This window comes from Recurvomyces mirabilis (assembly GCF_035927965.1).
Source record: "Recurvomyces mirabilis strain CCFEE 5264 chromosome Unknown scaffold_9, whole genome shotgun sequence".
Classification (NCBI taxonomy): domain Eukaryota; kingdom Fungi; phylum Ascomycota; class Dothideomycetes; order Mycosphaerellales; family Teratosphaeriaceae; genus Recurvomyces; species Recurvomyces mirabilis.
Window position 1 is genome coordinate 411,252 of NW_027041943.1, and position 21,989 is coordinate 433,240.

General features: G+C 51.8%; 8 protein-coding genes across 8 annotated transcripts; 4 read left to right on the plus strand and 4 right to left on the minus strand.

The window, feature by feature from the left end:
• Positions 1-2,516: 2,516 nt before the first annotated feature.
• Positions 2,517-3,706, plus strand: LTS14_004184 (uncharacterized protein; the record flags this gene model as incomplete). Its single annotated transcript, XM_064836886.1, has 3 exons — positions 2,517-2,610; positions 2,673-3,103; positions 3,155-3,706. 3 exons carry the CDS (start codon positions 2,517-2,519, stop codon positions 3,704-3,706), a joined length of 1,077 nt encoding a protein of 358 aa, XP_064695519.1.
• Positions 3,707-5,269: 1,563 nt separating this feature from the next.
• On the plus strand, positions 5,270-6,824 carry LTS14_004185 (uncharacterized protein; the record flags this gene model as incomplete). The annotated part of the gene is made up of 3 exons (XM_064836887.1): positions 5,270-5,290; positions 5,351-5,377; positions 5,433-6,824. The coding sequence occupies 3 exons, from the start codon at positions 5,270-5,272 to the stop codon at positions 6,822-6,824; spliced, it is 1,440 nt and encodes a 479-aa protein (XP_064695520.1).
• A 3,159-nt stretch (positions 6,825-9,983) lies between these two features.
• On the plus strand, positions 9,984-10,871 carry LTS14_004186 (uncharacterized protein; the record flags this gene model as incomplete). Its single annotated transcript, XM_064836888.1, has 1 exon — positions 9,984-10,871. The coding sequence occupies one exon, from the start codon at positions 9,984-9,986 to the stop codon at positions 10,869-10,871; it is 888 nt and encodes a 295-aa protein (XP_064695521.1).
• A 311-nt stretch (positions 10,872-11,182) lies between these two features.
• LTS14_004187 (uncharacterized protein) lies at positions 11,183-12,390 on the minus strand (the record flags this gene model as incomplete). Its single annotated transcript, XM_064836889.1, has 3 exons — positions 11,183-11,788; positions 11,840-12,284; positions 12,314-12,390. The coding sequence occupies 3 exons, from the start codon at positions 12,388-12,390 to the stop codon at positions 11,183-11,185; spliced, it is 1,128 nt and encodes a 375-aa protein (XP_064695522.1).
• Positions 12,391-12,937: 547 nt separating this feature from the next.
• Positions 12,938-16,461, minus strand: LTS14_004188 (uncharacterized protein; the record flags this gene model as incomplete). Its single annotated transcript, XM_064836890.1, has 4 exons — positions 12,938-13,651; positions 13,707-14,777; positions 14,837-15,919; positions 15,973-16,461. 4 exons carry the CDS (start codon positions 16,459-16,461, stop codon positions 12,938-12,940), a joined length of 3,357 nt encoding a protein of 1,118 aa, XP_064695523.1.
• A 234-nt stretch (positions 16,462-16,695) lies between these two features.
• On the minus strand, positions 16,696-17,893 carry LYS1 (Saccharopine dehydrogenase; the record flags this gene model as incomplete). Its single annotated transcript, XM_064836891.1, has 2 exons — positions 16,696-17,187; positions 17,234-17,893. 2 exons carry the CDS (start codon positions 17,891-17,893, stop codon positions 16,696-16,698), a joined length of 1,152 nt encoding a protein of 383 aa, XP_064695524.1.
• Positions 17,894-18,445: 552 nt separating this feature from the next.
• MDM31 (Mitochondrial distribution and morphology protein 31, mitochondrial precursor) lies at positions 18,446-20,352 on the minus strand (the record flags this gene model as incomplete). The annotated part of the gene is made up of 2 exons (XM_064836892.1): positions 18,446-20,279; positions 20,330-20,352. The coding sequence occupies 2 exons, from the start codon at positions 20,350-20,352 to the stop codon at positions 18,446-18,448; spliced, it is 1,857 nt and encodes a 618-aa protein (XP_064695525.1).
• A 497-nt stretch (positions 20,353-20,849) lies between these two features.
• On the plus strand, positions 20,850-21,694 carry PNO1 (pre-rRNA-processing protein pno1; the record flags this gene model as incomplete). Its single annotated transcript, XM_064836893.1, has 2 exons — positions 20,850-21,590; positions 21,680-21,694. The coding sequence occupies 2 exons, from the start codon at positions 20,850-20,852 to the stop codon at positions 21,692-21,694; spliced, it is 756 nt and encodes a 251-aa protein (XP_064695526.1).
• Positions 21,695-21,989: the final 295 nt, after the last annotated feature.

A 21,989-nucleotide genomic window follows, 5' to 3' on the forward strand; every position in this document is an offset into this window, starting at 1 on the left:
CTTGCTGCGTATGGAGACATGAATCCTACCATCTACTATCCCTCCCAAGCACTCTTGCAAATACTGTCAATTGACAAATAAACATACATCACTAACCAGCATATTGTTTAAGCAACTACCCAAAGATACGTTCGTCGCACTGCATAAACGATCAAGCATAACGCCAAAAGGGACCAAGCTATCAAGGCCACCATGACCCTATTACGAACTGCCAGCGCATCACTGAGCTCGACTTTGGCCATGGCCCGATGCTTCTTACGGACATAGGACCCATGACGATCCGAGTTGCCATCCAAATCAGGCACAGTGGCGTCGCCAGCATGACTCGATCTCTGCGAGCTGTACGGATCCGGGTCTAGGAAACTGCTCAATCTGGCCCACAGCGACTGAGGACTTGCGGCGTGTTGTGACCTGCATAAGAGGCGTCAATCTATTAGCGAAATGTAAGACATGGCCATAACCCAGGACCTCGGTTGCCTTCTCGGTGACAGGCGCCACGTACATGCGCCATTGGCGTTGTTGGTGATCGACTAAGAATAGTGATAGTACCATGGCTATCATATTCAGAGGCGTGAGCACGAGCTTTGAGACAAGGGGCTTGTCAGCCTAAATGGCAACCTGGTATATGCATATTTTAGTACCCGGGAATCCTTACATCTATCAGTAGAGACCGTGACGTTTGCGTGGGCCCAGGACTGTCGTAAGCCGGAGATGGCTGGTCGGGGAGCAGAGTTGCGTCGTCGCGAAGAGCGAGAAATGCTTGGTCTTGTTCCTGGTGCCTGCCTTTTCGTCGTGATTTGTGCAACGCTGTGGCTGCACGCTCGTCACCAGATGTCGCCATCGAACAGGCGGTGTGGCGGTGAGGCTGCGTTCAGTAGAGTAGGACGAGAGTCAATTGCCTTGGGATTCTCGACAGGTTTACGACATCTGAATATCGTTGATAGCGTTTTGTGTGCCTGTGTTTGATGCGTTACATATCCGCCTGGATCCGATCCGCTGGGTTGGGTAAGCTGCATGGTGGCTTTTCCGGGCGCCTCACTTTCCATTCCTGCGGCGCCGGCTTCGACCTTGCCGAACCATGGTACAGGGTATGTCGTACAAGCACAGGCGAATGACTTGCAGCACGCTTTCCAAGAATGGGAGCGGCCAGTGCGGATGTCCCTGCTGTATGCCAACATCACCTCTTGTGTCGTCGAGATCAAGCCACAGAAGGGTTGCTATAGTTAAGCCACAGTGGGAAATGGTTGGCCATCAAGATAACTCGCGTCGCCGGAGAAATGTCCTCCGGCACGCATCGGTACGAGAACCGTTTTCGCTCATCAGCAGGAGAACCTATCGGCTTCGGCATCGACCAGGTTCCGATTTTGACTGCTGCAGTTGAGAGTAAGCTGAGCGTGTGTAGTCGATCGCCGATGTACACGACCGCTTGTTCCCACACGACCGCCGAAGGTCGTGGTCGTGGTGGTGCAGACATTGCCTCTGAGGCTCGGCTCGAGTGCAACTTGACACAGTAGGCTGATGAGCCGGAGGATGATCTCGCGAGCACCGAACACGCTTGCCAAGCCAGAAAAACTGGGGTTCGCACATGTTCCATAGGAAAGCAGTCCGTCTCCACTGGCTTTCGACTTTCGAAGGCGTTCATGCACGCTTCTATTCGGGCTACTGTGTGTGTCCACTTCGAGCTACTGTATGCCTCCGGTGCTCCTATTAGGTTCGGGCAGCACAAGCGCCAAATGCAGTCCAGCTATGCAAGGGCCTAGGAGTACTCCAGATCAACCAATGCACTCTTCGCACTGGCGAATAGGGCTACTGATGTGATGCTATGCAGCGGACATGTCATCAGGATGTACCGCGAATCCACGATCTGTGCTTCAGCTCTTGCGCCACTCTTCCTACGACCGATTGTGCTAATGCATGCTGATACCTTCCTCTTTCGTCCCTATACAGACGGCTGAGGCTGAGCTTGCATGAGTACCGTTGGCCCTAACCTTTCTGGAACCAGAATGACTGCTGGCATACACGAGCGAAGAACGGCGAGTGGCGCGCACCTCCGATACCTTCAGTGGACCACCCTCAAGCAACGACAGTCGCTAGCTGAACGCAATACTGCCCGGGAGCCAATGCGCGAGTCGCCGCGCATACGGTCTCAGATGAGCGCCATGGACTCCACAGCCATTGGAAAGTCTTTCATCCAATGGTCACTACCTAGGCGGTCTCGTTTTGCCTGTTTGGCGCAACGGCGCTGCCATAGGTCTTGCATTGAATATCGCAGTGTCGCCACCCGGGCCTCCCAATAGCATACGGTACACAAGGTGTCGAAGCCATACTGCAGTGCTCAGCAATCACTGATGTCGTGACAATTTGGAACGAAAAAAGGTTCCCCTGAAGATCGGAGCCGCCCATTGAGGTACTGCATGTCAAGTCATATATCAGGCCATATTTGCCTCCATGTTCCTGCCTAACCAACATAGTGCCCTCGTTTCCAGGATATACCTCTGCAGAGTGAGACATATAACATGGCCAACAGACGGACTGCCGAGCTGTCAAGGACACAAGCTGGAGCAAGCCGATCAACGTCGCCGGCGCCCGACCGTTCTGAGACTAGCAGTGGTACGTCGTCTTCCCTACTTGACTGCGATGGCTTTGCTCTAATCAGGTAACCTTCTTTGCAGGAAGCAAGGCGCCGTCGCCTACAGAGAAGACTCAGATCGACTTCCAATTCCTCAACTTCAGTCACCCGCAAGATGCCAAAGCATCGAACGCACGCAAAGCCGTCCGGAGCCATGTCACGAAACAGCAGCACCAAAAGGAGCAGAAGCTGCAACAGGAACGGCGAGCGAAGAGCTTTCAGGGCTCTTCGTCTTCTTCTTCTTCTGCTGCTGCTGCCGACTTGGAGCCCACGCCTCTATCACGACGACCGCATGCTGAGACGTTTCCGACGGAGCGACCGACTACTTTAGAGCTGCCTACAGGTACTAGTGCAGGACCCTCCAGCCCAGAGATGTCCTCTGCTGCATCCTCACCGACACATCTCAGCGATCGTCAGATCGATCCGTATGCACTGTATCCCGAGCTGTGGCATCCTTACATCGCACAGATTATGGTACGCTCCTTTCCTCGAACATATTGCATTGACACCACTAATGCTTTGCAGGACGACTATTTGTCAAACATGGCAGTCGACATCCCGGGCATAGCGGAAACAGAAATCCAATCACGCTTGCAAACGCGGTTCGGTCCCTTTGTAATGACAGATCCCGCGTCTCTTCATGCCGTGATGCTTGTAGCAGCAACACGCTTTGGTCGGATACGAGGGCCTCGCTCTCATGCAATCGACCTCCTTCAGCTACGAGGTATGGCTATCCGAGAGATCAATCGTGCTCTTGAGGACGAGACCCGGGCGACTCAGGATCAGGTCATTATCGCCGTGGCTATGATGGCGTGCTATGAGGTTCTCTACGGCGATCAAGCGGTGTTCAACACCCATATGACTGGACTGTTGCGGATTGTCAGCTTGAGACGTGGCCTGCCGCAGCTGGGCCTCGAAGGCTTACTGGAAGCTATACTCTTGTGGATTGATGCCAATGGCTCGAGCCTTCTAGGTTCAAGAATCTACTTTGACCGTGCTGCCTTTCCGACCGGTGCAGCACATCCTCGGCCGGCTCCGATGCGCTTTACCGGTGGTTTGAGGAGGCCATCACAATGACATGGTCATCCATGCAGCTAAAAGGAGGTGTCCCGCTGACCGCGGTCGGTTCCTGGAGAGTCAGGAGTACGCTCAAGTCCCTAGCAAGTCGGCCGACACGTGCGAGAACACCACACCGAGTCGAGACTATCATTTCCAGAGCATTATAATCACCAGCGAATTTCACGCGTCGGCGCTGGCGCCGGCGGTGATAGTACCTTAACTTGTCTGTTTTTGAGCACTGCATCTTTGCATTAGATACCACATAATATCGGTACTCGGCGTTTGGGCAAGCATACAGCATACATCGATGGGCAGCCGCGATTTCGATGACGAGCAGGCGAACCGTCGATACCATCCGGGCTCTCCTTGACACCCTCGACGAGCAATCTCCCGGCGAGCAGGTTGCTGTGATATCCAGATACAGAAAGCACCTTACTACTCTCCAGTCATCAGAGAGTATCGGAGGCCCAGGCTTGCGGCACTGGCACAGACGGATAGCGCGGCCAGCGCCTATATCAACAGTAGTAATTCGAAGCCAATAACGAGAGTTGCACTAGGCATCGAGCCGCCATCGTTGAGACCGAGCATCCTTCGAGAAGACAGGAGGTATTGTGCACAGACCAGTGCTAGCTTGGTGAGGGTGATAATGTAGCATCGTTGGGTACCAGACGACTTGCATCACTGGGTGGCAAAGTAGTGCATATTGGAAAGAGAGTCCAACGTAATTTGCGGCATGCGGCGGGTTTATGTACTACAGTATGTGGCAATATCAAGTCTAGATTGATAGATTACGGACCCATTGGCTCTGAGTATCGCAAGGACGTTGCTTGTCAATTCCACAGCACATGGCATTGTCGATGGAGCTAATGCTGCGAGGCCGTTGGGATTCCTGATCGGGAAAACACATGCCGAACTCTGGGGCTCTGCTGTGCAGGGTCAGAGCGGTAAGGATCTGAGTGGTGTTTCTCACGAATCGTGAAGCATATATACTTCATCTTTTGGTCTGGACTTGAACGTTCCATGGACTGATCCACCATGACTGTCGACGACGTCGTCTAAAGGGATGTTTCCAGAGCCTACCCCACTTGATTGCACTGAAAGCGGTTTCGGAAGTGTTCGAGCGGTCACAAGGTGCCGAACTGGTAATGACACGGATTACGACAATACGCAGGCTACCTACAAGACGAGCGCAACTGCCGACGTGATACTAACACGATATCATTAGTCGAGCCGGTCAGGAAGAAGGCTGCTTCAATCATGATCATGACATCTTCAGTCGTCGATGAAGAACACCCAGCCCTTGCACGCATGAAGATGTGTTTCAATGTGGCCCCTGCACGCTAGAGCGGTCACGTGCATAAGACACGGAATTACCCCTGCAGGCACTAAAACCGTGTCTGCCTTGTGATTGCTTGGTCTGAAACATTCTGTCGCGACACCCCTCCATTCACCATTCACCCACCCTCGCGCTACCCACTGTCGTCAACGTGATCAACGCCGCATACGCCGTCCACACCTCCTGATCGCTTTAGACGCGCGTATATATCGTGGCGATCACGACCAGAGGGAGTAGACGACAGTATGGTGTCGTTCTCTTGCGAGGTATGGATTTTTAGAGGAATAATGGTTATTGAACAGACTTACTGACTATGCGCCATGTAGAACTGCGGCGATGTCCTGACCAAGAAGGTAAGCGATGAAAGGCATATGGCATACTCAGTATAATCACCAACATCACCCACAGAAGCTCGATCCTCACCGAAATCAATGCCGTGGCGCATCCTTCACCTGTCTTGACTGCATGGTACACTTCTACGGCACGGAATATCGATCACACACCTCATGCATTAGCGAAGCACAGAAGTACCAGGGCGCACTCTACCGGGACAAAAAGGGTGGTAACAAGCGGAAGTCCATCAACGGTCACCAGGACAACGACGACTCGCAAGCGATGATACCAAGGAATGCATATGTGGAGGATGCGCCAGAAGGCGAGGACAGCCAGGCTGTGGCGATAGTGGATGTGCCTCCGAGAGCGCCTACACCACCACCGGCGCATCAGGCCTTGCCCGAGAATATCAATGTTTTTGACTTTCTGGTTACGGATGCGACACCGACTGCATCACGAAAAGGGCTAGAGGCGCCAGGCGGTAGCAGGATGGTGCAAGAGAGCGTACACTATGCCAACGGCAACGGCGAGTCGCAATACTCGCAATTCTCCACAGGCGATGGATCGCAGTTTGCACAATCCGGCTGGTCGTATGGCAATGCGCCGGTGCATGCAACATTTGAACGTTACGATTCTTGGCAGAATATGACAGACTCGCAAGGCTCACAGGCATTGATGCCACCACCACCGTACACGACTCCCGGGCCTAGAAGCGATAGGCCTGATAGGAAGGAGCGCAAATCGGAGAAGAGTGATAAGAAGAGGAAGAGGCAGCATGTTGAGGATCTGGACTTGTCTTCTTCGAAGCGGCCAAGCTCGAGAGGTAATGAGATGGTTTTGGACCCGGCATCCCATGGTCCGGCAGGACGAGTGCTGCATTCTGGCTTGACTGGAGGCCTGACACGACTTGTGACCGACCCGGACTTCTATGAGGATCGCATCGATGCTGGACCAACGCCGATAAGCCCGCTGAAGCGCTCCAAGCACGAGAAAGATATCAAGGATGCGCGACGCAAGTCGAGCTACACATCCTACAGCACGGCGAAATCGACGTCGAGCAAGCACTCGGACGATAAACATCTTCGAGCTCGTAGTAAGGATCGAAGTGAAAGCAAGTCGTCCAAGCATCACCACAGGAGTCGACGAGGCTCCTCTTCTTCGCCAGAAAGCAGACATAGGTCCTCGAAGCGAGAGTACAAGGCCATCGACTACCCGGATCGCCCACAGTCTGTCCAACCTTCTTCAGCAAATCAAATGGTTGCTTATCATTCCAACGCCGAATTATTCATGTCTTTCATCACGAAAGGACCGGACAGCGAACGAGGATTGTCGATTAATAAAGCATTGAAGCGATTCCATCGTGAGCTTGATACACGGAGTGGCGAGAAGGAGGAAGAGGATAAGAATTTGTGGAAGTCGCTCAGGTTGAGGAGGAACGATAGGGGTGAGATTGTGTTGTTTGTGTGAGTTATGATGATGACTTGCTTGGCGTTCGAGCGTTATATGAGCATAACTTATCTTGCATGATAGCGAGGCAGCAGACGAGGGTGGAGTAATTGGTAGTCTTCTGGTAAGACTAATGCATATGGTGCGTTGCCGTACTTGAGTCAGGGTTCCATCCCATATCTAGTCCTGCGTCTCGTGTCAGGTATGATGGTGGTGACTTCCTGAACAGTGGCACGGAAGCCTCACACCGGAAGCCTTATACCGGAAGCACACTGATCAACTAGGACGAATAGCATGCACTTGGCGACATCCCAGCTACGGCGCACCAAGCAAGTCTGGCCTGTTCACTGGCGTATACCTATCCGACCCGTGACTGCGGCCGGTACACGCCGTGGTCACTGTCCGCTGCCCATGATCATGGATTCCTCGACATGCTTTGTACCGCACCTAGCCACGAACATACGATGTCTTGCGACAGCTTTATCTTGCCCTTGTTCTCCAGTTCCAACAATAGCTTTTGTGCACCTGGCTGCTAATCTGCCATCACTATGCGCTCTGGCCTCGCAAGCGATGGACTTTTAGCGAGGGGAATCATCAGCTACTCAAGACAATTCTGTCATGATATCAGATCCCGGAGAACAGCACAACACGCGATCATGCCGGGAACGTCTACCGAGGGCATTGACCCTAGACTACTCACCCAGAAGGTAATAGTGAGCCGGGAATTCGAGTGCAGTCGATTCGGGCATGGCGAACTGACAATGACACTCGTTATTGGCCCTCACCGTCATCCATCTAAGTGTCTGCGACAGGTCACGGCAAACTGCGACTTCTGGCCTATGATCGCCGACAGCCGCACGAACGCTAATGAGAAAAGGCATGTCGGTGTCGTCGTTGCTAGTATCATCGATAAGACCATTGCTGATGTATACTCTGTCCCTGAGTCTGAGCGCCGAGGCAAGAAGACTACTAATGGTCCAGCTACTATCACCGATCTAGCGTGGAAGGGAGATCTTAGTAGCTGGAAGTATGATGCGCGCCCTACCAGTACGCAGGATCTGTGCGCAGATCTTACGGAGGAGCCTGAGGGCATACAAATTCTAAGGCCTTATCGTCTGGACTTACTCTTCGAAACTGATGGCAGACCGAAGAAGAGTAAGCTCTTCTCTGCTTGCGTACTGGCGAGGAAACAATTATGTTACATCGACTATATCTTCGCCGAGCGAGACTTCCGAGGCTGTGGGTTTGGAAGTCGAATGCTGGATATGGTGTTCAATACCCTGTCGAATATACCTACGCCGGACTGTTTTCGTGGTCCAGTCTTTCTGACTCCTGCGGAGATTGACTCGAGTTTCCGCAGGCCGCGATCTGAGGGTCTTAGCGTACTGGGGGTGGAGGAGAGGTTTCATCGGCATTGGAATCGATTGATCAGATTCTATTAGCAGAACGGGTTCGAGGCTTGGAGTGAGGTGGGTGAGGATCATGTGGCGGCGGAGGGTGATTTTGTTGAGATCGTGAAGGCTGATAGGATTATGGGTAAGATGATTTGGTGAGCATTTTCGCTTGATGAGCTATCAAGGTAGGCTTGTAAATCATTACTGGTTTATTGCGTTGGACAGGCGGTACGAGGGCTCCTGGGAGTGAAGGTGCCAGTGTAGACTGTACTTGTGCTCTCTAGCGAGCTATCATAGCAACTTAGTGGAAGACTGTGTGGGGAGGGAGATAGTATACAATACGTACGAAATATCTGTTGAGGTGCAGATGGTCGTCGTCTCACGGGCAGGAGCCTCTGTATATGTACTGGTAGTTATTGCATCGAAGAGCGTGGTTGTGAAAGGATATATGGCCAGCACCGTCGTCGTCGCAGTGTAGTTCTCGACTCCAAGTGTGATTGTCGAAGTAAGAGTAGTGTTGGTCACTTTGATATACTTGGTGAGCTTCTCTGTCTCCGTGAATGTGCTCATGGACACCGGCGATGTGATAAATGGTGGTACACCGGCAGAAGTCCTGGTCGTGGCATTGGCAGAGTTGACTGGGACAATGGCGGTTACGCTGCCTATGCCCGCCCTTCCTATGCCATTGGAGGAGGCGTATTCGCTTGGTGACAGGCCAGAGACCAAAGACACGGAGCCAGCTAGAAGAAGGCAAAAGCTGAACATGTTGAATAATGATAAGAGAGGTGGGATAAACCACTCATCCTACTCACCACAATCGGATCCTACTGTGGTATTCATGTCGGTGAACGTTACCTCGCTATTGCGGATATACTGTACCGTTGCATCCTTCACAGGCATCATAGCACATTTATCTCGTACTGTTGGCTTGGCTTTTACGGCACTGTGGACGAGCGTGGTGGATTTTGTCTGTGTCCTAACAACGGAGAATCTCCTTTCGGCTGTGTACCTGACGATCATTGCTTGTCATGGCGAGGTGAAGTGAAGATAGCGGGTCTGTACACGTTTTGGATTGAGCTTGGAGTTGAAAGGATGATGACTGTCTAGGTATCTTCTACCTTGTCACATCATACACATATGTCCAGATTTGCGGGCGGCGACCATATCCATCCTGCGGATCTCTTTGTCTTGTGCCTTTGTTATCGAGACACGCATATGCGTCTCTCGAGTAGTTGCGATCCAGTCAAGGCATACTCAAGTCGAGACAGTCTCAAGACACATGCTGACATGAATAGTTAGATAGGATTACACACTTTGCTCACAAGTCTTCTGTCACATCCCGGGGCTGGTAGGCTCACTCTCAACGATACCTTATCGCACTCCTTTTCCTACGCTGTATCACATCCCTTTTGAGCACGATGGCGCACTTCGCCCCTGGCTTCATGGCCCATCGACATGAGAGTCGACATCTGGACCTCTCTGCGCCTCGTTCCGATGTACCAGACCTATGTATCCACATAATCTGTCTACACCACTATCCAGACAGCGTTCTGCCAGCACGCTCTTTGACCAATCTCTTGGACCATGACCAACAAAGGTGCTGTCTATATATATCACATCTCAACAATGTGCTGGTGCGAACTGGGACTGCCTTTGTCCCTTGATTTCAAGCATACTTGTAGCCGGCGACAATGGGCTTCGTTCGTTACCGCAACGATAAACATTCGATATTTTGCCAGAGCTGGTCTCTGTAACTCAAAAACCACCATCGCAATTAGACCACGACATGCATCCGAGTACCAACGAAAACTATTTCACGGCGAGCAAGAAATGTAAGAACCCAGAGCAGCCTGGCCAACTGAAGCTAAAACTTGAGACTGACACAGTGTCCGTCTCCAGGTGCTTGACCGATCTCTTTGTACGCATCAAGTGGGCACCAGAAGGCCAGAAATCAGTCTTCATTGGTCAGATAGAAGGTTGGATCATCGATAAATCCTTACGCTCCGAAGCTCGCGGAAAGCTCTGGGTAGAGGACTTTTCAACCTTGGACAGCGAGGATCCTCTTCTGGGTCTCTGCGAGCTCACTGGGATCTTCTACGATAGTGCTGGACGTCGCAGACCCTGCTATAAGGCCTTGGCCACGGAACTGAAAGCTGATCGTTTCGTATACATCAACAAAATATACATCGAGCCCAAGTATCGAGGCGCCAAATTGGGCACCCACGCTTTGAGCGCATTCCATAAGCAATTGCGAGGTCTCCCAGAATGCTATGGGCTCGCCGAGAGCACGATTATACTGCAACCAGCCTTTTTCAGTGACGAGGGTGAAGAACCTTCAAAGGAGCTGCTGGCCAGAACTCAGCAGCAGCTGATCAGATTCTATACCAAGAATAAGTATAGCATCTATCATCAAGATGATGTCGAGCTCATGGAGACGGAAAGTACGTACACGCTGATGGGTCGTAAGCTGGCGCTAGACACTGCTGAACATGAAAGCGAGGATGAACCGGATGCTTCGAAAGATAGCGATGTTTCCGACGAAGATGACACCGGATCGATAAAGGAAGCTGAGAACAGCCCCGAGTCGAAGAACGACGATGATGATGGTAAGATGTCGCTGGTCGCTGATCAGGACGCCACTGCACATACAATGAGGGAGAGAAGGATGAGCTGATGTCGGAATGAACGTTTTAGAGGGAGAGGCACTTTTGATAGGCATTGCTGATCTGCTGCACACATGTCGAGCTATGTGTACATTGCTGACGAACTCGCCCTGATACCACTCTCTTGCTTGGCGTATGCTGATATTATCTAGTCAAAATATCGCTGGTAAGTCAGTAAAGCATGATAAGTATGACTGTGTACGGACTGCTGTTCAAATCTTACGTCGTCGCAATTACCACGCGTGAGCAAACATTAATGACGCTTCTCTTGAAGCAATGCTGTGATGCTGCCGCACTCCGCTTCCACCCATGACAGATACTCTCAGAGCCTAGCTCTGTACACTGTACTGCCACCTGTCTCACGCGCCATTGCTTGGGTATTGTGTGCTCGCGGAGGTATCCATTCCATGATCTCGAAAATCAAGCTTGGCCGACTGTGCTTCTGATACTCTTTGCGCTGCTCATCGGAGATTTCATCGTCGAATATTCGGACTGTTCGAACAGTCTTGAGTCCAAATTCTGCACGACGAGTTGCCAGCATCAAGGCCACACCACGACCATTCGGTGTTCCTAGAATGCCTTTACCTGCCGATGCTCCGGGGGGAAATTCTCGACCAAGCCACTTTGGAGGTCCTGAATGACTGTCTCCTTCTTCCAAGGCCCTGAAAAGCACGTTGTTGGTCGTCGTGTTGCCCACATGCGATCGAAAGAAGCATCGTAAGTTCGACGGCTTACCGTCGACACACTTCACGAAATGGGCATATTTCCGAGCCAAGATGTCGCTCTGGTGACCGAGAGGTACCACTGTACCTCCACGATACCGGCGTTTGTACTCCGCCTCGACGGCTACTTTCGGTGAGATTGAATCCTGGCTGACAATCGCCCCTGAACGAGGGCAGTATAGAGCGCGGTAGTGTGCCCGGGTTGGCTACTCTGTATATCAGTCCACGTACACTGGATCTATGGTGTCGAGACCTACACTGTACGGCTTGGAGACCCGGTTTTCATCGTCCTTTGCCGCACTTCTGCTGAGATGGCTCCAAGTCACTTCTTCAAACTGTTCGGTGGCCGATTCCAAGATGCTTCCAATTTGCTCAACACTCAAGGCAGAATCCATGCCCTTGGGAAATTCTGGTTGGCTTGCGACAGTCTTGTCCCAACCATATTTTTCTAATCGCTCGTACGAATCCCAGTGAGATTGAGTGGCAGCCAAATCTCCCATCAGATCGTAGAGTTCCTTGCCTTTCCTCAGCGCACGCTTCCAGTCCTGCCTTACCACGGGGGCATCACTGCTAAGGCCGCTGGTCAAACTGTCAAAGGGGCTCGACCGCTTATGCGGCTTGGAGCAGTAGTGTTGATCTGGAAAGCCATCTCCTATGAAAGTACATGGTGTCGACTTTCGAGCTCGCCTGCTCTGAACGTTGCTGTATCAACACGTAGCTGGCTGGCGTACACGTAGACAAGGAAGGTAAGGGAAGCTGCCGGCCCTAGAGGTGATGCCTCAATACGACGCTGTTGTGCCACCTGCATGGTTGAGCTATCAGCTTTGTGTTCGTCTGAGATAACTCTGCTGCTGTCTCCTCGATTAACTAGATTGAGGTTCCTTAAATTCTGTAGATGAATGCTGTAGTCAGTTAGCTAATGATATGATGTACACTTATGGCTCTATTGTATAGTGCTGAGAAGCAGCAAGTTAGAATTCTTGCTGTAGTAGACTAGAATGCTTTGCCAAAGGTTCGGAAGTAGTGGCATCAACTATATACTCATTATTCGTTGCTCATGATACTATTATATGAGCGGCCACATCATCGCCAGCAACGTCGCTAACTCGTACATGCACGCATGATGTGTTGGCGGATAAGTGCCTCTTTCCTGAAGGCTGTATAAGACGTCGTGCAATTCATGAAAGCTCATTGAGATAAGTTGCTCGATCGGCACATCGTGTTATGCGAAAGGCCGTGAGCTGTGTACGTAGCAAGCCATGCGCTCACGATCTGAGGAGCCGTTGGTGTGTTCAAAACACACCGACACGTCCAAGATGTATCGTAGATGGTCTCGATTCTGTTTCCTCGAGATGTCATAACTTTGCTTTGGCGAACCCAATTCCACGTGTTATAGTCTGTTCCTCCTTCCCAGCGGTATCACCACCTGAATTTTGTGATGAATCATAGTCCACAATCACGAAGAGGAGGGCCGGCATGCTGTTGTGCTTTTCCCAATACCCACCTTGCGTGTAGTCGTGCTCCAAGTTCTTGGCGTTGAACACATGTACCGAGTCTATAGTCTTACGGCCAAGCTGTGTATGGTGCTGGGAGAGGAGACGTGCCACTGTCTGTCCGTTCGCTGTGCCAAGTAGAGCTTTACCGTCTTCACTTTTAATATGAATCTTTACCCTCTCCGCCCACTGCGGTGGTCCATTCGGATATCGTTCTTTGCTATTTGGCTGATTGCGCAAAGCTTGGAAGATCACAGCCCTTGTCTCGATGTTGGCTATTGGACCCCGGACGATCCATCTCAAATTTTTCACTCCGGACGTTGCTTTCTCCTCCGAATCTGTTCGACCATCCTTACTCGCTTGCTCGTCATTTCTGTTTTGATCTTGCAATCTTGCCATCTCAAACTCGTGGAACCACTCCAGTGCCAAAACATCGGACTGCCTGCCCAGAGGTACGATCAACTCACTGGGTGGGAATTTTCGTCTGCGCGCGCCCTCCGTCGGCGACACTGCGTCTTGGGAGACTATTAGTCCAGCCCTTGGTGAGTATGCGGCGGTATAAGAAGCACCGGTCACCTACCAAGAGTCAGCTATTGACGTTTTATGCTTTCCTGGACAACACTGCGCTGACCTTGTACGACGCAGACGGCTTGCCATGACCCTGACCAATCTCACTAGGAACTTCATGATTCCAAGCGAGCTTGTCATAGTTTCTCGTGCCTTCCTTCAGCCCAGCTTCCTCTTCTAGTCTTTGCACGGCGACCTTCAATTGTGCCACGAATGCTTGAACGATGACTGGTTTTTTCCTCCATCCATAAAGCTCAAGTTCACCATACTCGGTCCATGGGGACTGTTGAGGCCTTGGATCTAGGAGCTCACTTAGCCGTTCGGCTCCTTTGAGTCGTGCTTTTTCCCAAAGTGTTGCCCAAGATTGTAACAAGTCGTCGTCCGGCACTTTGAGAGTTGGTGGTTCGATTGTGCCGAGACCATGCTTTGGGAGCTCCGATGAGCTCCGAGGGAGTACTTGGGTCACGTTGCTGGACGTATGCCGTGCCTTTGCATCGTAACGCAAACCTGAATCGATCCTAACAAAGGACCTTCCTGCAACAACTGTCGACGTTCCCTCAGCATTTCTGACATCAGCTCCCCTCGCACGAGATTCGTGATCGCCGATGATGAAGAGAAGACCTGGTATCGCGGTATCTTTATGCCAATACCCCGTGTCCGCACCGAAGTCCGCCGCAGTTTTGCAGTTGAAGAGATGGATAGATCGTACTTCTTTCCAGCCAAGCTTCTTTCGATGCTGTGACAGGAAGCGAGCAACACCCTGGCCAGTCACGGTTCCCAGAAGTGCCTCACCATCTGGGCTTGCAGCGTCGACCTTCAGTCTCTGCGCCCACTCGGGGATGATTTGCCCTTCTCCAAGTATTCTTTGTGCAACATGGATAATTACATTGATGACTTCGTCATTACTGATCAAGACTCTGAGAAAGTATTTCAGCATACTTGGGTCTGTCTGCGCTTCATCGCACTGGCGGAACCATTCAAGAGCAAGCACATCAGATTGTCTTGCAAGAGGGACCAGTTGCTGATCTTCCTTGGACGGACGCCCCTTGATGGCGTATTTCGGCGAGGTAGAATACTGCGACAGAATGGCACCTCCCTGTGGCCAGTATACAGAGGTGTAGGATGCATCTGTAGCCTGGTACACATTAGCATACTTCAGTATCACTACTCACATGAGCCTTCCAAAGCGCTCACCTCATAAGATTGCGGTGATTTGCCATCAGCTGGTATGCCTTGGCTTCCCTCGTTATGAGACCAAATAACCTTGTGACCACCATTACCCGTACCCCCCAGCATATTCTTACCCTCCACGACGGCCTCCTTGATTTGTCCCGGCATAAACCACGTAGGCTCTGACTTGGTCCGTCCATATTTTGCGAGCTCATCGTACTGGATCCACGGTGACTGAGGAGGGGCCGGATCCAGCAATTCTTGTAGTCTGACCTGGCCGTGCACCCTTGCCTTGTCCCAATCAGCTGCCCAGATCGACTTTAGCTGGTTCGATGGCAGCTTAGAGCCAACAGTCCCAGCTGTAGCAGCATCAGTGTCGCCGCGCCTGATGGTCCTCCTGGAATCCGAGGCCTTCTGTTGTTCTTCGCTGTGGCTCACGCTGTGCAGTGTGGCCGGTACCATCGCCGATCTTGCAAGGTCACTGGACGCTTTCTGTTCCACGCCCGCTGGACCAGCTTCCACGGCTTCATGTTGAGCTTGACCATGATCAGAGATCGAAAAGACCAGACACAAGCTTTGACTGTCCCAAAATCGCTCGTTCATCACCGTGGACTCAGGATTATCGAACACTTCGACAGACTTGACCACTTTCCAGCCAAGCTGCTGACGATGTTGAGACAAGAAGTAAGCTACGGACTGCCCGTTGGGACTACCAAGAATAGCTTGGCCATCCTGAGAGTCAATATCGAATTGCACTCGCTTAGACCATGGGGGCGCTCCAGTCTCGGAGCCCTTGTTACGCAAAGCCTGGAGAATGATGCCCTGCGCTACATCATTCTGTACGGGTCCGCGGAAGAATAGTCTTAAGTTCCTGGCAGCATTCTCATGTCCACTTTTGGCACATTGGTGCTGCCATTCCAGGAACATGACATCGGCTTGTGTGGCAAGGGGTACGACAGTTCCGCCCCCAGCATTCTTGAAGCCATTGATCAGACGGGTGTCATCGATGGCCGTGCCCTTTGCAATAGTCGCCGGTGATACCGATCTCTGAGCATGGATGATTCCGGACTCCGGCCAATAGATACCAAGGAAGTAGCCCATCGTCGGCTGCATGGGATTAGCAGGGGCCAACAGGGCATCTCTCGAATCTTGGTAAATACCTTGTAATGCTGTGAGGCATCTTCCTCATTGCTGCTAGGCTTCTCGTGACGGCAGTAGACCTCCTTTCCGGTGCCTACGACACCCGGCAAGCCCCCAAGATCTTCGCTCACCCCCAATGGTATGCGTACTGCTGCATGTACACCAGGTCGAGTGCCCTCTTGACACTCCCACCCATATCGCTTGAGGTCAGTATACTCCTCCCATGCAGACTGTTCTGTATCAGCATCATAAAGCTCATGCAAGCGAGCTTTTCCTTTGATTAGTGCCTTCTGCCAGTTAGCTTGCCATGCACTCAACATCTCGTCTGGCGGCTCAACGACGCCTGTTGACTGCAAGATAAGATCTTCGTCACCGCGCTTCTGTATCACGGTCGTGAGACGAGCAGGCAGGATCTCATGGTGTAGCACAAGTAGTGCAAATAGCAGGGATGCGACGAGAAGGCATTTGATGAGTGCGGTAGTGCGCTGTCGTGTCACTGCCATGGACATAATCTCGATGGCGAAGTCTCACGATCTCTCCAGAATTGGCGGATGAGATGATGAAGAGTTGGTGCACAAAGATAGGAAGTGGGTGGATGGTCGATACCTAAATCTGTGAGGCAGGCACATCTCTGCCACGTAGACTATCACGCTAAACATTCAGCGTCAGCCTGTGACTTTCATAAGCTTACAGCACTCTCGAAATCCATCTTGCTTCTGATGACCACTAAGCTTTGCTCACCATCATGATTGACCAGCCACGAGCTCTGCATGCCCATCTACAGCTCCATCAGGTAGAGTTGCACACTTGTCCTTGAACAGCTTCTCAGCTTGCTGCCACACCCGTACGTTCTTCCAGTCCTTGAGCTGCAGCAAGCTTGGAAGTAGCGCACCGCTGAAGGCTTCTGATGCTTCGCGAGGTAGTAAAGAAGGCAGATGATCGATGCTGATGACACTCAAGGGTAGATCGGTGGAGCCCGAAGGGAGCTTGACCGGCACCGTCGGCTCACTGAAGGTGGTGTTGATATCGTAGATCGGTATTGGGTTGTGCGGGTTGGTAGTATCGCAGGAGACGTCACACACGACCGACAGCTTACGGCTCGCTTGGGAAAGCGACTCAGGCGATATGAAGGGTGGAATCTTGGCGGAGAGATATATGCAGTTCACAAAGACGTCGGACTCCACGATTTCCTGATATGGTCCAGGCTTGGCCTTGGTCTCTGGCAGATCCCATTTCTAGAACGATCAGTACAGTCGCAGGACACCCATAACAAATACACACCAAGATTTCGTTCAAGCCAGCCTTCTCACACAGATCCACGGCTCCTTTGCCACATCGCCCTAATGCTCCGATGACCAGCACTCGAGGCAAGTGACCAGCCTTGGCTTTGCCCTTCTCAACAGCGTCTTTGACATCCTTAATCAGAGCACCTTCGTTCTCGTACGGAGTCACACCGGGTAAGGGCTCACTCTTGTCGTGTGTTAGCTGCCAGGCCCATGCCATCAGTGCTAGTGCCGCTCCAGCAAAGCCAGCGTGGTAGCCAAAGGCAGCGACTCTTCGACCATTCTCGTCCTCGAGGAACTCTAGATCGAGTAAAGTGCCTTTGCCTCGCGGGAATCGTCCGAGCACGGTGTCCCAACCACCTTGGCCTTTATAGCAGTGAGCGAACTGGACATGAACGTGCTTCAAAGGGAAATCCTCTTCTGGCAGCTCCTTGAGGCCCACGACTATGTCGTCTGCAGGAGCATCGGTCCATGAGCCCGTTGGAACCAGCTTCGCACCGGTGCCTTCATATTCTGAGTCGGGGAATATGCTTAACGGGGACTTCTCGACGTTGACTTTGTAGCCGGCGTCCACCAGCTTCTTTGCGATGGACGGTGTGACAGCTGAGCGATGCTCGAGAGGCTTCGTCTCAGCACGAACGTGTAGTGTTGTCGCCATTGTAACTGTAGATTTAGTGTGCAACAACAGACCATGTTCAGGACGGATATCGAGTCACGACAGAAATTCTGTAAGTCATCTCAATGCCGATGACTCAGCGAAGCACTAGCGCGTGCTTTTCGCGACGGCACCTCACCTTTCACTTTCGGAGGTCCTAATTGAGAGGACTTGGTGAGGCGAAAGTTGTTACAGCATAAAAGGCAGTCAGAGGCGCTGAATTCATTCGCACATTGCAAGAAGTGAAGCTTGACTGCCAGATCATGAGAACTGGAAATAGAGGACAGGCTGTGCAGTCAGGATCTCCGTCGCTGAGGCGTAATGTTCCGTTTACAGAAGAATACCTGCAAGCACTCTGGCGAGGAGCGATTGGCTGTTTTGCATGCCTGCTACATAGTGTGTAGCAATGCCACCACTCGCAACGGATTCGTAGAGACAACACGTTCCACCGTCTAGCGCTGTATACCATAGCCGCTAAGAACAGACCCTCTCCCAACGCCAAGTCACGCCCTCGCTATGCCCAATACAATATACACATCATACAAGCACCACCCATCAAGCCAACTGGCCCGCCAAGCCCAGAAACAGAGCCTGCGCAACAACGCTCAATCCCCAAAACCCTACCTTCTTGATTCTCCGTCTCTGCTGCCTCTGGTCATGGATATCTTTCACAAATGCCCCATACGTCTCCCTACTCAAATCGTTCATCAGACCACTATCAAAGACCGTCCAGGACCCGTCGAATTCGGAGTGTGTCTTCACGATCCGACAGGAAATGGGGATGAAAGTGTGGCGGCCGTTGATGTAGGCTACGATCGGGCGGACGAGAGCGTTGTTGACGTAGGAGAGATTGTTGTTGAAGAGGGGAATGGTGGCGCGGACGTCATTTAGGTGGACACGGAGGTCCATGATCAAGAGGCGATCGTCCTCGGCGGCTTGTGGGGTGCTTGATACCTCATGATTCGCTCCCTCGTTCACATCGACTTGATCGTTGCGAATGATGTTGTCGTCTGGATTACGATGGCCGGAAGGTTGTTGCTGTGCTGCTGTCGTTACTGTGGTTTCCAGTCGATCGTAGAGGTCATGGACGACTTTCGCTATGCTGTCGTCCTGATCATGCGGGATCATAATATCGGCGACGATGTCAACGTTACCTTCTTGAATCCAGGAGAAAGGACCATCGACCCCACGATTAAGGTGGTCGATACTGAGACCATCGATGCGAAATCGACTGTGCTTCTTCCATTCTTCAGCATCATCCACTGTTGCTCCATTGACAAGCTGTGCGCCACTCATACCATGCACCTGCCTCGGGTGAATAGTGAAGAGCGAATCGTCAAAAGATCCACTCAGGTTGGTAGCTGACATGAAATCATAAAACAGCCATTGCTTTCGTAGTCTTGGCAATTCACAATTGAAGATGCTGACCGTGAAAGGCCGGAAATCTTTCGGTTGATAGACTGTGAGCAGCACGTCATCCACCTTGAAATTGTCGATTTCGAAGTCTCCCATGTGGTGTTCATGTCTGTAGCTCTTCGGATCACGCTTCTCACCAGTTGGAAAGACATGCGTGCGATCTATCACTCCTCGCACGCCGCGTATTTCCACATCATGTAGAAGTCCTCTGCCGTTGAACCACTTCGTGAAGGATAGGGTGACATTGACCTTGTCTATCGTGACGTCAAACTGGCTGTAATTTCCGTCGTCCACTTTCTCACCGACTTCTGCTCGCCGCTTTTCGGCAAGGGCTGCTTCTGCTGCTGCAGCTGCTGCTGTAGTAGACGATCCTTTACTGACCGATCTTTGCCGACGATCTTGTTGACCCGGTCGTCTTGACACGAAGACGTTATTGAATGTGATGACACCATCTCTCCAAGTCGGCACGATAGCGCTCTCGAAAACAATCTTTACGCCAGACGACTTGGTCAGATAATTCCCAACCCATCCAGCTAGTGTCTCCTGCGCGAACACCGTGTTGATCGCCCAGATACCGAGTGAAACGAAAGTCGTTGTTCCGATGATGATCCAGATGACGTGACCCCAGAAGATCCAGGAGACAAAGGCAAATATCTCGTCCGAGTTGAAGGGCCGAGCACTTCGTATGGAGAACCACTTGAACCGGATCTGTAGACGATGCCAGAAGCCAGTCGCGGCTGCCAGAAGCTCTTCTTTCGTCGGACGGTGCAGATGCGGTAGACGATCGAGTAAGTTGTGCTGCTTGCTTCCTCCTCCTCTCGTTGCATATTGCTCGCTGGCTTTGCGCATCTGCTCTGTCACGCTCGCCTTCGCTGAACGCACGTCCTCGTGCTTCCATCGTCGCTGCTCTATCAAAGCCCGCGACAAGGCGTTGCTTGGAGGTGACAAGTATCGGCTTAGTTGTGTATGCGGCCTGGTTCCTGGCACTATCGCCGTGTGCGCCGTCGGTCTAGGCCATCGCACTGGTATATTCTTTGTTGCAACATGTTGCTGTATGGATGCACTGCCTCTGTTCAGGTGCGCTGGACCAAAGGCAAGACCTCGATACTGGCCAAGCCTTATAGCTGGAGTGGAGAGTGTAGATGATAGGAGGAGGTTGGCAGAAGCCAGCGTTGTCGCAGTCGCCAGATGCGTTGGTGGTATAGATGATAGTCCTCGTACGCCTGCTACTGCTGCATGACGACTCATGTTAGGTCATCTTCAGTATACGAAAGGGTCGGACGAGGATGGTAGAGAAATGCGATAGAGCAAAAGACATTTCAAGATTGGACGTTCCAAGGCATCTAGCCATCATCCGTGCTCATACTTTTGGCCCTTCCCCGGTTCTCGGATCTAAGCGAGCTAATCGCCATGTGATCGCCAAGAGTTCGACTTGGCCGGCAAAGAAAATTGGACCGAGTATCTAGCAGCCAACATATTTACAACATCACGCAGAGTCACACAGCCAACAAGAGCCAAAGCACGCTGGATCACAATCATCATCATGCCAGCACCCACAGCATTGCAGCGAGCGCCTGAAGAACTTGCAAGCGAGGAGACAGTCTACGATGCGCCACAACCAGCTGCAACAGAAGACCAAATGCTTCTAGTCGCAGCCCCAGCAGAGGGCGAAGCACCACCGGATACACAACTCAATCAGACCATGGACGTAGAAGGCTCAACAGAAACACCACTCTTCGCACCCGAGAACCCCTCCCGCCTCGCCCACCGAGTCGAAGAACGCAAGATCCGCATCCCACCCCACCGCATGACACCCCTCAAGTCATCCTGGCCTAAGATCTACCCACCGCTTGTCGAGCATCTCCGACTTCAAGTTCGCATGAATATACCCAAGAAGGCCATCGAGCTTCGAACATCCTCTCACACCGCAGATACAGGCGCAATACAAAAAGGCGCCGATTTCATACAAGCGTTCTGTCTTGGCTTCGATCTTGACGATGCCATTGCACTACTACGGTTAGACGACCTCTACATCCAGTCCTTTGAAGTGAAGGATGTAAAGAACTTGCAAGGCGAACACTTGAGTCGTGCAATTGGCCGCATAGCGGGCAAAGATGGGAAGACAAAGTTCGCGATCGAGAATGCGAGTAGGACGAGGATAGTGCTTGCGGATCAGAAAGTGCATATCTTGGGTGGATTCAAGAATATCCATGTGGCGAGGGAGGCGGTAGTGAGTTTGATTCTGGGGAGTCCGCCAGGGAAGGTGTATGGGAATCTGAGGACGGTGAGTGCGAGGATGAAGGAGAGGTTCTGAAGCACGATTTCTACGATGGATGGTTTTAGCATGGTGTTATGGCGCGTGTGCTTCGATAGCCTGATGAGGTTTGAATATAGACATGTAGTATTCGTTCCACTGTCTGCTCTGGCAATTCGTTGGGACATGATCATACGACCTTCATGAAAAGGTCAAGGGAAGCATCCTCTGTGCTCATTTGGACTTGTGTCCTGTTACGTGACTTTCAGCCATCCTTGCCGAACAGGATTCTGGTGGTGCTCAGCGGAAGCCACCCACTAGCTTCGCATGATTGGAAGCTAATCAGATGACCTGCCTCGCTACAGTAGCGCAACGCGTCTCCACGCGTAAAGTATTAGACGACGTTTCGAGAGCAAGTCCATGCCATGT